This window comes from Mesitornis unicolor, unplaced genomic scaffold (genome assembly GCF_000695765.1).
Source record: "Mesitornis unicolor isolate BGI_N332 unplaced genomic scaffold, ASM69576v1 scaffold19921, whole genome shotgun sequence".
Taxonomy (NCBI): Eukaryota; Metazoa; Chordata; class Aves; order Mesitornithiformes; family Mesitornithidae; genus Mesitornis; species Mesitornis unicolor.
This window is the reverse complement of record NW_010164681.1, coordinates 16,345-29,940: the sequence shown is the minus strand read 5'-3', so window position 1 is coordinate 29,940 and position 13,596 is coordinate 16,345. Positions and strand designations below refer to the sequence as shown.

Sequence of the window (13,596 nt, the reverse complement as noted above, 5' to 3'; positions counted from 1 at the left end):
AGGAATGCCAAGTCTTGCTTTGTGCTTTCAGACACTAAAGAGACTTCAGAAGATGTCTTTAATATTTAAAATTTGACCCTTGCTAAAGCACTGTGAGTTGTCAGGTGTCTGCAGGACTAAAATGCCCAGCTTTATTTAAGAAAAAAAAAAAACAAACAACCCAAGGGGTTGTATTAGGTGGAAAGTTCATTTTAACAATCCTTTCTCCTTCTCTTTTTCATTAAGATACAGACATTTGAGGTCTGGAGGATCCCTGCAACAGAGCTCAGACCCACACAGCCTTCAGCCAGCCCCACAGCGTGGAGTAGGATACTGGGGTTTGCGAGCAGCAGCCAGCTGTAGGCTGACTTTGCTACAGATTAAGCAGCGGAGGGCCAATCTTCCTGCAGAATATTGTTGTTTTATCTCATAATACCTTTCTGTCCTGCCCTTTTGTTCTTGGGAGAACAAAGAGTGAATCCTACATCAAAGGTTATGTGAGAGCACAGCATCTGGAAACCTCAGCTCTGCACCACAGCTAGGGGAGAAAGAGGAGCCTGTGACACCTGATAAATTAATAGCTTGTCTCAAAAAACCAAAGCCTGGAGGTCACTGAGAACCGCAAACCTAAAGCACTGCAAAAGCATCACAAAAGCAGATTCTCTCACGCCCAGCCCACAGCAGCTGCAGCGTTTCCACCAGCCGTGCTGGGCAAGCACATTGTGCCACTCCTGCGCTTTGCTTTTCCATAAATGCCTGGGAAGCGGTGAGACACACAGGCACATCTCAGCTGCTGTGTAAAAGGATCCATGCTTTCCCCCAGTGACCCTGGGACATCCTAGGCTTGCATTAGCCTGCCCCACCACTGCCTTCCAGTTTAGCACAAAGTGCTCAAACAAACCCATGGGCTGAACTGCCACTGTCACATGCAAGGCTTGCAGGAAAAAGGGATTGCCTTGCATTCACACCAGCTGGGCATGGACTTCAGCAACAGCCTCTCCCCGATTCCTGGATATTGGTTGACATTAGTTATGCATTTGCAGAAAAGCAGCCTGCTTTCCTGACTGTTTCTTGTGCAAGTCCTATTAATACAACAACCCATTTTCACCAAGATGACTGTGCGTATCATGCAATGTATTTAGCATTTTATCATGCAGGTACTAGGAGGTGCAGCACAAACAGGCTTTCTTGCAGTAGTAAACCTGAAATACCAGGATGATATCTGTGCAACGCATAGAAACAAGGAACTATTGTGACTTTCAGGCTGAGGATGAATAAACAATAATTATGCATATGTAATAAAATTATCCTCATTAGCTAAAGATGAGCACAAATGAAAATCAGATCTGACCGTCATCCAAATGCAGCATGTCCAGCTCTAAATCTGAATTTTATGCTGTAAGCCCTAGCATTACTGCTGCTCTCTGCAGCATGTGTGATGCGACAGGCTGAAAACATGCATCTTATACACGCCAGCACTGAGGTCCATTAAGAGTACAGGTAATTGGGGCCTATAATTAACTCCAGGGACAAATAATAGCATTTATGAGTCAAATTCCCCTGAGGGCAACCACAACAAAATGCTACTCAGCTGAGTCATTGGGAAAATTGGCAGGCGGGTTGGATTGTCTTCCAAACCCAGAGCCATTACGTTGCCTCCTCCAGCGTGCCTTGTGCGTGCAGGGTTTATGAAGACGACCTGCATGCGGGTATCTCGAAATACACTGAATTACACCCCTCCCCATGCCTTCCTTCAGCTTTCATGTCCTGTGAGCCACTTTGCTTGGCAGTGGGAAGGTGCAAGGCTGCCCTTGATGCCTGGGAGTTCACAGCACAGCATCTCCATGTGCCTATCACCTCCAGAGCTTACAGCCCCTGGGAAGGCAGAGAGCCTGTTCAGCCCAGACAGAGGGCTGTCTACTCACCTACCCTCATGGATAGACTTAAAAGATAATAGGACATCAATAAAATAAAGACAAAACTAAGAAAAGGGAAAAAAAGTAGAAAGCAGAAAGATCCTTCCCCCGTTTCCACAGCCCTTAATCCTGGAGATACGTATTCGTGTATTAAACAGTTTGGAAGATGATTATGTAAGGAAAATCTCTGCAAATCTTTTTAAAAAAATAAATAAACTGATTACTTCCCCACTCTCCTGCCAGCTAACCTTTTGCAGATTTAACAGACAACCAACAGCAAACAGAGGCCAAATAAATTGCTTAAAGTTTCCTTGCCCTCCCATTCTCCCTCTCAAGCTCCTCTGCAGGGCAATTGGGGACTGCCGACAGATGCACGAAGGAGCTGGAGCTGCCGACAAAGCCAGGCACGCATATATTTTAAGAAACATCTGCTGCAATTTAAGATATTAGGAGGCACGTTGAGAGGCCTCAACAGCTTGGAACAGATCAGCGTGGGTGAAGGCAGAAAACCTGCTTTGGGGGCTCTGGCTGAGAAATAAAGTGTTTTCCTGAGCAAACCCTGGGTGCAGGGAGCTGCTCAGCTGCGGGAGCCCATCCCTCCTGCTGGGGACCAGCCCCAGCAATGGCCATCCAGCGAGAACATCACAAGATGCTCACTGCCTCCTCCACCCCTAAGGCAAATGCAGGGATTGCTGTGGTACAGAGACAGATCCTCACTCAGACCAAAAGAGGGTGAAACTCTCGAGCCTAGCTCCAGTGACCTGTTCACTCAGTGCTTCCTCAGCAGCTGCTGAAGGACTTGCAGTTAATGCAATAATTTGAGTGGTTATTTTCAGCAGAAGAGCAGAATAGAGGTAGGTGACAGCAGTCCATCATTAATAGCAAATAATTCTTCTGCCAGAATATTACTGTGTCAAAATTAGCCTCACCCCTGTCATTACAGCACTCTCACTGCTCTGCCAAGGCAGTAACACTCCACAGGTGCTGATGGATAAGGAATGAAACCATCATCCCTGATGCTAACGGCATGCGGGTACATTGAGGAAACACCTCTGTGATCTTCAGCCACCCACACACAACACAAATCCTCAATGCCACCAACTTGCCTACCCATGATCGCGCTCTGCCTAAACCCACTCTTGTTTTGGTGGTTCCAAGTGTACCTCAAGTTTCCAGATCTATGTTTCTATTCAACGGGGAGAGGATGCTACAGCACATAGCACCATATCTCCCAGGGAGTGCAAGCAAAGGACTCCACTAATCCCATACCTTGGTTTCCACAACCCTGCCCTCTCTCATGATGCCATCATTGTCCCACACAGCTTAAATTTAGCCAAGACAAAACTGAACTAATTTCTTTTGCCTTTGAATCCCCCAAGCCTCCCTAGATAGAGTAAGGTTTTCCAGGGAATGGCAAGGGGAGAGGTTTCAGAGAGAAACTGCTCGTCCTCCCTGAGAGAGGAATCCTCTGGGGAAGGGAGACCTTAACTCAATGTGTCTAACTGGAAAGGAAAGGGAAGATCCTGCTGTCCTTGTTCCTCTTCATCCAAAGCTCTGTGCAGGATGTAATAAGCCATAGGCAGCTCAGCACCACACAGCAGAGCTGAAGGAGCCCATGCTACTCTACAGCCAAGGCTGAAGCTGCCCTGATCCTTGCTGGGAAAACACCTGTGGACATCTGCTTGATGCTGGGATGTCCCACAGAGCTGGCAGAGGCTGGGCTGGAGCCAGGTCTGCAGCTGGGAGCCACCAACTTTGCTTTCCTCCCCATTACAGCTCCAGCACATTCCCACTGTTGTACAGTTGTCAAAAGATCCTTGTCAACCTCTGTCTTCACCATGGGCTTTGAGCCTGGTTATCTCAAAGGCAGTCCAGTGACAGTGCCAACAAGTGCTGTGATCCCCCTTGCCGGTACGAGATGACACCCCTTACCTGGCGTCATCATCACGAGCTATAAGAAGGCGCATGTGGCTGCTGGCTGACGCTGTCCTCAGGATGTCCACGGCCCTGTGAGACAAGGACCACAACATGTCAACACTGGCTTGCAGTGGTGCTCCACTGAGCTCACCCAGTCATGTACCAAAGCTCACAGCAAACTGGGCAGAGACCTATGGCCTGGGCAAGCCCTGTCAGCAACCAAGTGACCTTTTTTGGCTGGATGCCTAAGGGACACCCCTGTTCCCTGCCCTGATTTTCATATCACAGCCCCATTTTCCCACTTCTCCAATAAATTAGAAGACCTTGATAACAAAGCAGATCCATTAGATGCATGTGGTGGTAAGCAAATACGTCCCAGCACATCTCCTCCCTCAGGAAGTTTCCATTTCAGGGATGGCTGCTCTCGTTCAAGATATAAGCGTCTCCATGGGGGTCAGGACAGCGTGCCGGGGGCCAGACACAGCCTCCCTGCAGATGCAGAGATGTCCTCAGGTACCTCCTTCATCAAACCCAGCCCCTCTGGGTGTTTGGGAGCAGGAAAATCTCCTCATGCTTCTTCCCAAACATCTATCCAGCCTAATCAGTGCAAGGCAGCAGCAGGCTAGCACTACATTTAATGGAAAAGAGGTACTCCAGAAGTGCTGTACTCCTCTGGATCTAATTATTTTCTTGGCAGGGAGTGGAGGGGATGGATTGCAGGTCTGGATCGAATGCCCCACGTAGAGCAACACTGCCAGGCTGTGGCACTGGGGAATCTTCTGAGCTGGGAGCTGTAGCAGATGGAGTGGGGGTGCCAGGAGCTGCTAAAAAACCCAGCATTTTGGGCAAATGTCTGAATATCTCACAAATGCAGACTAGACTCACTGGTCTATTTTTATACAGAAACTTTTCATTTGGTGATTCCCAAGTTCCAGTTCTTGGGAATAGAGTGACTGTGTCACAGCACAAAGTAGTGCCCTAGAATCCTCTGTGCAACCTGCAGCCTAAACCACTTCACAGAATTATACAAAAGCAACAGGAATGCAAAATTTCCATGCGGATATGGTACCTCTCGCTCGTAACCCCAATTAAGGACTCTCCATTGACCTCCAGGATCTGGTCTCCTGGCTGCAGGCGCCCTAGAAAAAAAACAAAACTAATAGGTAGAAACTGCAGAAAATACAGCTTGAAGGCACTGGGAGAGGTTGGGCAGTTCCTCCCTTTGCCCAGAGACAGGATGAAATATGCACAGGTTGCTCCTGAGATGCTCATCCAACCTGTTTTTCCAAGATGTCCATAGATGAAGTTTTTGCAACATCCCTGAACAGCCTGTGCCAATGTCGCAGTGCTTCCTCTCCTGTAGGATGTTACGAAAGTAAATACCAAAAAATGCAATAAAGCTTTTACTTGATTCAGTTTGAGGTCAGGTAGAAAACCACCAGTGCCACCTCTACCTGTTCTGGATTATTTTTCTTCATGGAAAAATGGTGGTGTAACATTTGCAAAAAAAATTTAAGTCTCTCTGTCTTAAGTTATGAAGGGTGAACTGTGTAGAGCCCTGCCTAATACCTCCTTATTTGAAGACGCTCAGAATGAAATCAGTAGCCTAGAGCACAGCTGAATTTGCAGAAGGATCTTCTGTCATTCTGGGGCTTCAGACAGCCAGGGGCACATGTCAAGGGACAGGCAGCAAAGTTAAGTTCTTTGTGTGGCAGAGGTGGATCTTGATTTAAAGACACACTGCAGCCATCCAGATGCTGTAGAAGCCAAGACAAGGCTGCCATCGAATGTTACAACTATTGCCATAGTAAAAAAGTACCCCCACTGCTAGAAAATCTGGAAAGAAGCATCTGGAATGTCTAATATGGCAACATATAAAATAAATACACTGGATTTTGGCTTTTCTCAGACTTTGTGATACTCCGCATCGTGTTTAACTCACCGTCCGCGTAAGCAACACCCCCTGGAAGAATCCTCTTGACATAAACTCCATATTCTTCCCCAGTGAGTTCTTTAATGCCACCGATTACCTTAATACCTGGAGGAAAAGAAGTGTCCATGACACAGGCAGAAGAATCACCATTTCCACAGGCTGTCTCAGAGGGACCACCCCAGCATCGCCTGATACCCCTTTTAAAAACCTTTAGTGGAAAGCCCCTCATATCCCCTGCTATACAAGTAGCAACACAAGCAACGTGATGAGGCCACTGACACAGCACAAAGGCTAAAGGCACCTGATAGAGCCACAGCTATGGAGGCAAAGCTTCCGAGAAAGGCACAGGAAAGGAGTGACCACCTTGCCCAAGCAAAGTTCATCACTTGAAATTAAGAAAAATTAGTTAAATCAGCCACTGGCTTCCTGTACTCATGTCTCTGATAACTGTCATATGAAACATTATGAGGTCAAGTGTGTCTGCCTTCAAGGTGCAACATCTGGACAGGCCTCAGGTTCAACATGGTGGTGAGAACATCCCTGCTGTGAGCTCGCCCATCTGCCAGGCTCCAGCACTGTCTCCACCGCAGCCGGTGAAGCTGCCATCAAAGGCAGAGCTGCACATCAGAAGCAGCCCCCAAGAGCAGCCGCTTTTTAATCGGTCTTTGCACCTGTGTGGAGCAGCCCAGAGGCAGAAGCCAGGGTGTAGAGATGAGCTTCAGTGCAGCCGCATAGCTCAGGTGCCCCGTAGCACCTTGGCAAAGAACTCTCATGCTGCACGGCCACCTCTCCAGCCATGGGACCTATCGCTACTGGTGTGAGCATAAGCTGGCTGGCAGGAAAAGGCCCAAGAGACTTATTTGTTCAGGGCTCATTAAGTCCTGCTTCAAAGATCTAGGCAGAAGGATTAAAAAGCCAGGCTTTAATTAACAAATCTCCTCCAAGAGCCGCCAGTCAGGCATTTTGCTGCTCTGGGCAGGAGGGCACGCTAAGGACAGGTGGCACCGCAGAGAGGCGCACTGCCAGCATGGAGCCAGCTTCATCCTCTGCCTGCTGCTGGGCTGAGGAGCTGCTCCGAGCCTTGGTGGGGGTCTGAGGTGTGTGACATGACCCCATGTGAGACATGCCTCCCTCCAGGGGAGCAAAGCACAGCTTCTTCCCCAAAACATGAGACCCTTTTACTGAAACGAAGAGAAGGTAATAGGAGTGGGCCCTGGACCAAGATTACTTGGGACAAAGGCACTATTTCCACTTCTAGCTCCCTTCCTTTTATAACCCAAGCTCTGCTCTGAGGACCTTCACAGTTTTCAGCTACCTCTAGGGAAGCACCTTGTCTATTAAGTCACCTTTACATTAAAATTGTGATTAAAACCAGATTATCACAATTTTTCATTTCACTCCTGTATGTACCCGTTGCTGCTTCTCCCGAGCAGAAAACCCAGCTCTATCCAAGTGCTGGAGTTTACTGATGCATTAACCATACAGCCCTAGGACATCTGTGAGGAGCTGTATTACCAATGGCACTAGGAACTCACAGCAAAATACTTCAGGAAAAGCCACCAGTGTTGATCTCCATTGCAATTTTTTTTTAAGAAATTCACTAAAATTTGAAATACTGCCAAAAGAGGTATCTCTGAGCAGCATGGGGACAGGTCAGGTCCCTGCGGACTGAAGCTGGGAAGAGATGCTGCAGCCCCAAAGCCCACTGACAGAAGGTAAAATGTGCTCATCACCAAGGATGCTCAGCTGGAAAGCTTCCCAGGCTGGGGTGGCTGCTGGTGGGCTTTGCCACTAGCTGGCAGAGAGACCCTGGGGAGCAGGCTCACATTTGGGATGGGTCTGGAAACCCCCTGGCATGGAGGAGTCCTGCAGTGGTAAAGCCCCCTTGGTACCCCTGGGCAGGGAGGACACTGGAAGTCCAGCTTAAGCCAAGGTATTGACTGATGAAGTCATTGTATATCTTCACACCAGTACATGAAGTAACTAGGAATGATAACGCATTAAACAAATCATGTAAAAATCTGCATCTCAGAAGAGGCTAGACTGTAGCATCACCCAGCAGCTCAATGGGACCAGCTTGTGACGGGCTCCTCTGCTGAGGTGTCAAAGCAATAATGACTCACTTCCCTTTTGTGTCCACAAATCAATTGTAATAATGGCTTAATATAGCTGAAGTATCTACAAATCCTCCTTTATCCCCAACGATGTCAGGAGAAAATCCGATCTTGTTATTAAAATCAGCAATTACTCACAGTACTGCTCCCAGACACTCAAACTTTGATGGGAGGGGAGGAAAAACCCCTGACTTTTCACTCCCTTGCTGGCAAACCAGCTAGGTGCTGCAAGGATCTGCCCCCGCTGCCCTCCTACCCAACACTTCGCTGTGGAGACACCACTTATGCTGGCCCTGCCCCCCAGGAGATGCACTGGGGAGTCCCCACCAGGGCAGGGAGGAGGAGGAGGAGGAAGAGAAGGGAAGGCTCATCCCTGCCAGGGCTTGGACCGAGCTCGGGAGACATTGCAACAAATCCTAACCAAAGATTTCGGTGGTAGCATTTTTGGGAGTCTTCATATTTTATAAACACAAATTTATATTTGGGACCCAGTGTAAGTAAATAACGGCTCTTTAATTATCACAGCATCAAAGTCCCAGTATAATGCTTATTAAGTCATACTTAGGGCCAGATAATCTAGCCTATTTTGGATCTCTCTCTTTAATCTTTCCTTTCTGGCAAAGGTCCTGGAACCAATGCCCACATCCCCAGTATTTTCTCTTTGGCAGAATGAATGTTTATGGGACAACTCCAGGTAGGCACACAGGTCAGACTGAACAAGACAGTGTTTTCTTAGATTCTTAGCAACCCTATAAATGTCTTCGAGACCCTTGAGTTTTCTGGCTCATCTAATCCCACTCCCACTAATGGCAGTGTCACACTTCTCAACTTCTCAGGCTATAATCTCACCTGCTGCTGGCTTGCCATGCAGCTCTGTACCACGGGTCAAGGGGTGTCCTGGCTAATCTGGTTGTTTGGCCCAACTGTAATCATCTCCGGTGCATCCTGACCTCACTGGCAACCATGCCACGGTCCACATGGAGAGAGGCTGTCCGCTATGCGCCTAAGCTAGCAATGTTCAATTACATTTCCCTTAATCTCTTTGTTGATCTTGCAGCCCTGGCCAGCTTTTTCTGTCTGGAGGAAAGGACAGATTGGAGGTGAATCACTCACTGCCCCGTCCTAAGAAGATGAAGGTCAAGATAATGGGATCTCAGTGTTTCTGAGAAATGCTTCTTAATCAGCACTTCCCTTTGATGGCTATTCTTTAATTCAAAGTTCAGGTTTTAGGAGCTGCCAGGTAACCCCTTTGAACTTCTGCTGAGGTTCACATGTGGGTTTCCACCTAGAGCCACAAAGCAACAGACCCAGGGCCAAACGCTGACCTGCCACGCCAGCACCAAGAGGGCTGCTGCTGCCCTGAAGCAACTCTGCTAGAATAACATTCACATCTGAACATAAGAGGCTCATGGAGGAACACGGAGACACTTTTTTTGCCCCCCCAAAAATATATCCTGAGCAGCTACACCTATGGCAGACACCAGGTTCCTGCAGGTACCACTTGGTCCTCAGCAGAGAGGGGTGTTTTCTGGAGGACAATTGCTTGTCTTGGGTGTTTCAAGCTTCACAAGAGAGGGTGAAGAAAGCTGGTGATGGCATTAGAAAATCCACATCATTATACCTTCTTGCAGCACATTGCAAGACCCTGCAAAGACCTGGCCACAGGGTGGGAAAAAGGAGTACTGGGACCCAGGAAAGTGGCTGGCAGTGGGCTGCAACATCTGTGCATCTCTTCCAGAGGTCAGCATCAGCCCAATCAGGCTTTTCTGGGTCTCCTCCTTTAACGAGCTAATCTAACCCAACAGCTAAAATCCCATCAACTCAACCAAATCAACCTCTGGAGATTAAAATATCATATTCACCAAGCAAAGACATTTCTCTGAGCTCCTGTGAACATCATGAACAGAAGGCCAGAAGAAGCATCAGCAATGCCTTTCCTCCATGGCAGAAAGCTCCATTACCCAAAAGCTGGAAATAGCCAATAATGACCCTGTAATTAATCTCAGGAAACCTGACAGTGTTTCTCTGGTGAGTTTGACTTCTCAGGAGGGGCTCCCAAATGATTACCCAGGGACCTCACTAAAGGGCCCGCAGCCGCTCTGTGAGATGATGGGTTGCACTCACAATCAAAAATGATAGAGGAGACTGTGTGGTGGACCCTGAGAAATTCTGATGCAACATTTCAACTTTTTATGAAGTCCATGAAAGAGCAAAAATTTTCCTATGTTCTAATGTTGCATAGAAGTTTTCATCTCAAAAGGATCAAAGTGTACAACTGGTCCTTGAAACCATCCATTGCTAGTCTGCAAACAACTAACTCTGTATATGCCCAAAACTCATGCAGAGCCTCATTGTGTCTATTTGCTGAAGGCAAGACTTGTACTTGGGTTGTGCCCTGAGTGAGTAGGGGATTTTGTGCATATCTGTATTTTCGTGCCTATCAGAAGCAAAGGGCAGAGTGAATCCAGTTTGTAGACTGCAGCTTTGATCCCAGATACTTTTTCACTTGCTGCTTCTTCAGCAGCACAGAATTCTGGACTTTTCACGCTATTGAAAACAGTTGACTTTTTTCTCCTTGTATTTATGCCGCTGGATACACAGCGGTCAGATGAGATGCTGCACGGGATCCTTTCAGGCTGAGTTCCATGAGCCTGTGGTTATTTCTCATGTTCTGATGGATATGACCACCTCTCTTCTCTTCTCTTCTGTGCTTTGATATTCAGAGCACCATGGAGGGATGTCTGACTCGCTCAGTGCTCATACCCTTACCCACGGGCCAGATTTTCCAAAAACAACTCACACAGTCTAATCCCCAGGAGAACTGCAATGCCCTGCAACATCGGGGTGGCTTCCCGGGGGAGCTGCATGCAGTGGAGTGGGGGCAAGCAGCTAGTAAGTGCTTGGGATTTTTTAATTGTTATTATAATTTTTTAAGATTTTTTTTAATTTTAAATTTTAATTTAATTAATTCAGAAAATTGCAAAATGTCTTTTTTTCCCCCTGTCCTGGTCAGGGGAGAAGTTCTGGCCCCAGGCTCCTGCACAGCTCTCAGCCCTTGGGTGCTCACCATTAACAGGAAATTAATCAGGATTTTGACCCTATTTAAACCTCCCAGCTGCAAAAGGTACTATCAGATGCTTGATCCAGGCAGACACAAGAACTGTTATTTCTGTGAGATATCAGACTTCACACATGGGGACCAGAGGGACATTCAAACCACCCCAGCCCTGCCCAACGTCTCTTGCAGAGGTTCAGGACTCACCGAGCCCATTTGCACAGTCGTAGAAATCGAAGCAGTGCACGGTTCGATCCATCCCATATGGTCCCATGAGTGTCCTGGGAGAGAGAAGAGAAGCATCTTTCTTTCATGGGCTAAAAGAAACAGATGTACAGGTGCCCAACCAACATGCACATCCTTCCCACCACCCTGGATGTTGCCTATGGAATGATGTAGACACGCAGGTTGAGGGACATGACCCCACATATTAAGCCCATGCTGGCAAAAAGCAATCCCCTCCCACCCCCCGCTGAAATTTATACAGATAAATGAGAGAATATGTGCAGGGCTGGACATCATCCTCCCCACCCAGCAAATCTGATGGGCCTCTCTGCGATTCATTACTCCAGATTAACAGGGCTGGACAGCTGTCCAGCTCCCGGGAAATGAGATCAGATCTTGGACCAATGTTCCAGGAATAAACCAGTTTCACAAATACAGCCAGCCTGTAATGAAGACAGCCAGGGACGATCCGCTCCCAAAGTTTTGTAACACAGGCAGTGTCCATGCCTCTGGCAGGGGGCGTAGAAAAGAGGAATGCAAGATCTGCTGAGCCGCTTCAAGTCCCTGCCTCACCAGGTCAAGGGTGGGAACTTCTCATCACAAGCCAAAACGAGTGCAAGAGCGTCATACACCTGAGGTTCCCCTGTGGCAAGTAATTCTTCCACCTTCCCCAGAGTCTTCACCTAAACATCTGCTGGTGTCTCAAAGAAATGTCACCAGAAGCTCTATTCTGCCCTAGATGGGGATCCTGTACTCCAAACCCAAGACCACTTGCGCCTCTCCTCCTTCGGTGGCCCGTGTTTGTCACTCCTGTGAGGGTGGGTGAGGATGAGTGGACTTTAACCTGACAAACCCAGAGCCAAGCGTACCAGGTGGGGAACCAGGGGTGAGGGGCTCCCAAAACACTCCCTTCCCGGGATTTAAGTCACAAGAGAAAAGAAGTTTCTGAATCAATATCAAATCCCAGATTTGTATACAGCTGAGAAGGAACAACAGTGTGGGGCACAACAGGCTCCTCCTTGTCCAGTGGGACACAGGAGAGGAATAAACCATAGAGACTTCTCTTTGCAGGCATCCAAAATACCTCTCAAAATATCAAGCTATCCACAGAGCCAGTAACACCCATCTCTAAGATGGGCGATCTCTAAAGCTTTTTCTCGTTAAAAATATCCCCCCTTGATATTCTTGCAATGTTTAATGTATTCAAGGGATGGACAAAATCTGGCCACATCTGGCTGTCAGAAAATGCAGCTTGAAGGCATCCCAGGAAGCCAGAGCAGCCCCAGGCCCAGACTGGTTCAATTTACCATGCAGGATTTTCAGAGTATTTTGCATAAATCACTGAGGAAACTCAACCAGGAGTAAACAGAAATAGCTCAAAGCGGGCTGAAACGCGACATAAGGATGGAGGTTTCGCTAAAGCAGATGCCTACTTGATACGATAAACTTTTATCCCCGATTTGATACACGAACGGTGGAGCAGAAGTGAGCTTCGCTAATGCGAGAGACGCAAGAAACCCAACAACAGACGCGAGTGATGATGTCCTCAGCTTTTTCTCTGCACGCGAGCCATCTCTGTCACTGAACCCTGGTCCTAGGGAAGCCACAGCAGATGATCCCTGACTCGAGGTGGCCACTGGGACCCCCAGGGCTGCCCCATGCCCCCTCCCCAATTTCTGCCCCAGCTGCAGGGGGGATTACCTGCTGATGATGATGGCTCCTTTGTAAAGGACAGAGGCGGTGGGCATCTTGCTGGTGGCGGCAGCCCAGCCCTGCCAAGCGCCAGCCACTCTGATTTGGCAAGAATCCGTTAAAGCAATGAAAAACGGCAAAAAAAAAAAAAAAGAAGGGGGGGAGGTCTGAGGGGAGTCACATGGTCTCCCCGTATGCATGTTAATTCCACCCAACATTAACACAGATCAGCTAAAAACATCTCCAACTTTAGATTAAAGCTTACGCAAGCCAAAGCCAACTCAGCCCATCACAAGCGCCCTCCCGAACAAGCAGGGAGGGAGCTCTGCCAGCTCCCCCAGCAGGGCCACTGCATTCATCATTAACACAACGGGGTAATTATTTGGATGCATCCTATTGTGCATCTTTGGAACAGCCCCTCCAAGGATGAAGGGCAGCATTCAGTGCAGGACATGTGTGCTCACCGTCCCTAAAGGCTTAAAATCTGTAGCAGAGCTTTGGAAGTAATAACAGACTGTAGCACTTAGGGGTTTAGATTTGGTTTTTTGATTTACTTTTTTTTCCATTTAGCATCTTTTCCAGCCCACAGCATTTCCTTCTTAACACAAAGCATGTTCAACTGTTCCACTCTCTGTTGGGAGGTCAGAAGAATGCTTTGCTTTTAAAAAGCCTCTTCCACTCCTGTCTCACTGCACACCACCCAGATGGAGAAGCAGCGTCACCCCTGGTTTGTGGGATATGAGGATGGAGAGATGAAACATGATT

The 13,596-nt window shown here is 47.9% G+C and overlaps 1 protein-coding gene across 1 annotated transcript in view; it reads right to left on the bottom strand.

Annotated features, from left to right (window-relative positions):
* LOC104548390 (syntaxin-binding protein 4-like) overlaps positions 1-12,930 on the bottom strand; it is a gene marked incomplete at both ends in the record, with an annotated part of 30,355 nt that extends 17,425 nt beyond the window's left edge. Inside the window, 5 exons of the mRNA XM_010194397.1 lie at positions 3,828-3,902; positions 4,882-4,951; positions 5,755-5,850; positions 11,122-11,195; positions 12,841-12,930. Coding sequence (XP_010192699.1) covers positions 3,828-3,902; positions 4,882-4,951; positions 5,755-5,850; positions 11,122-11,195; positions 12,841-12,930 — 405 coding nt within the window. The remainder of the gene's footprint in view (positions 1-3,827; positions 3,903-4,881; positions 4,952-5,754; positions 5,851-11,121; positions 11,196-12,840) is intronic.
* Positions 12,931-13,596: the final 666 nt, after the last annotated feature.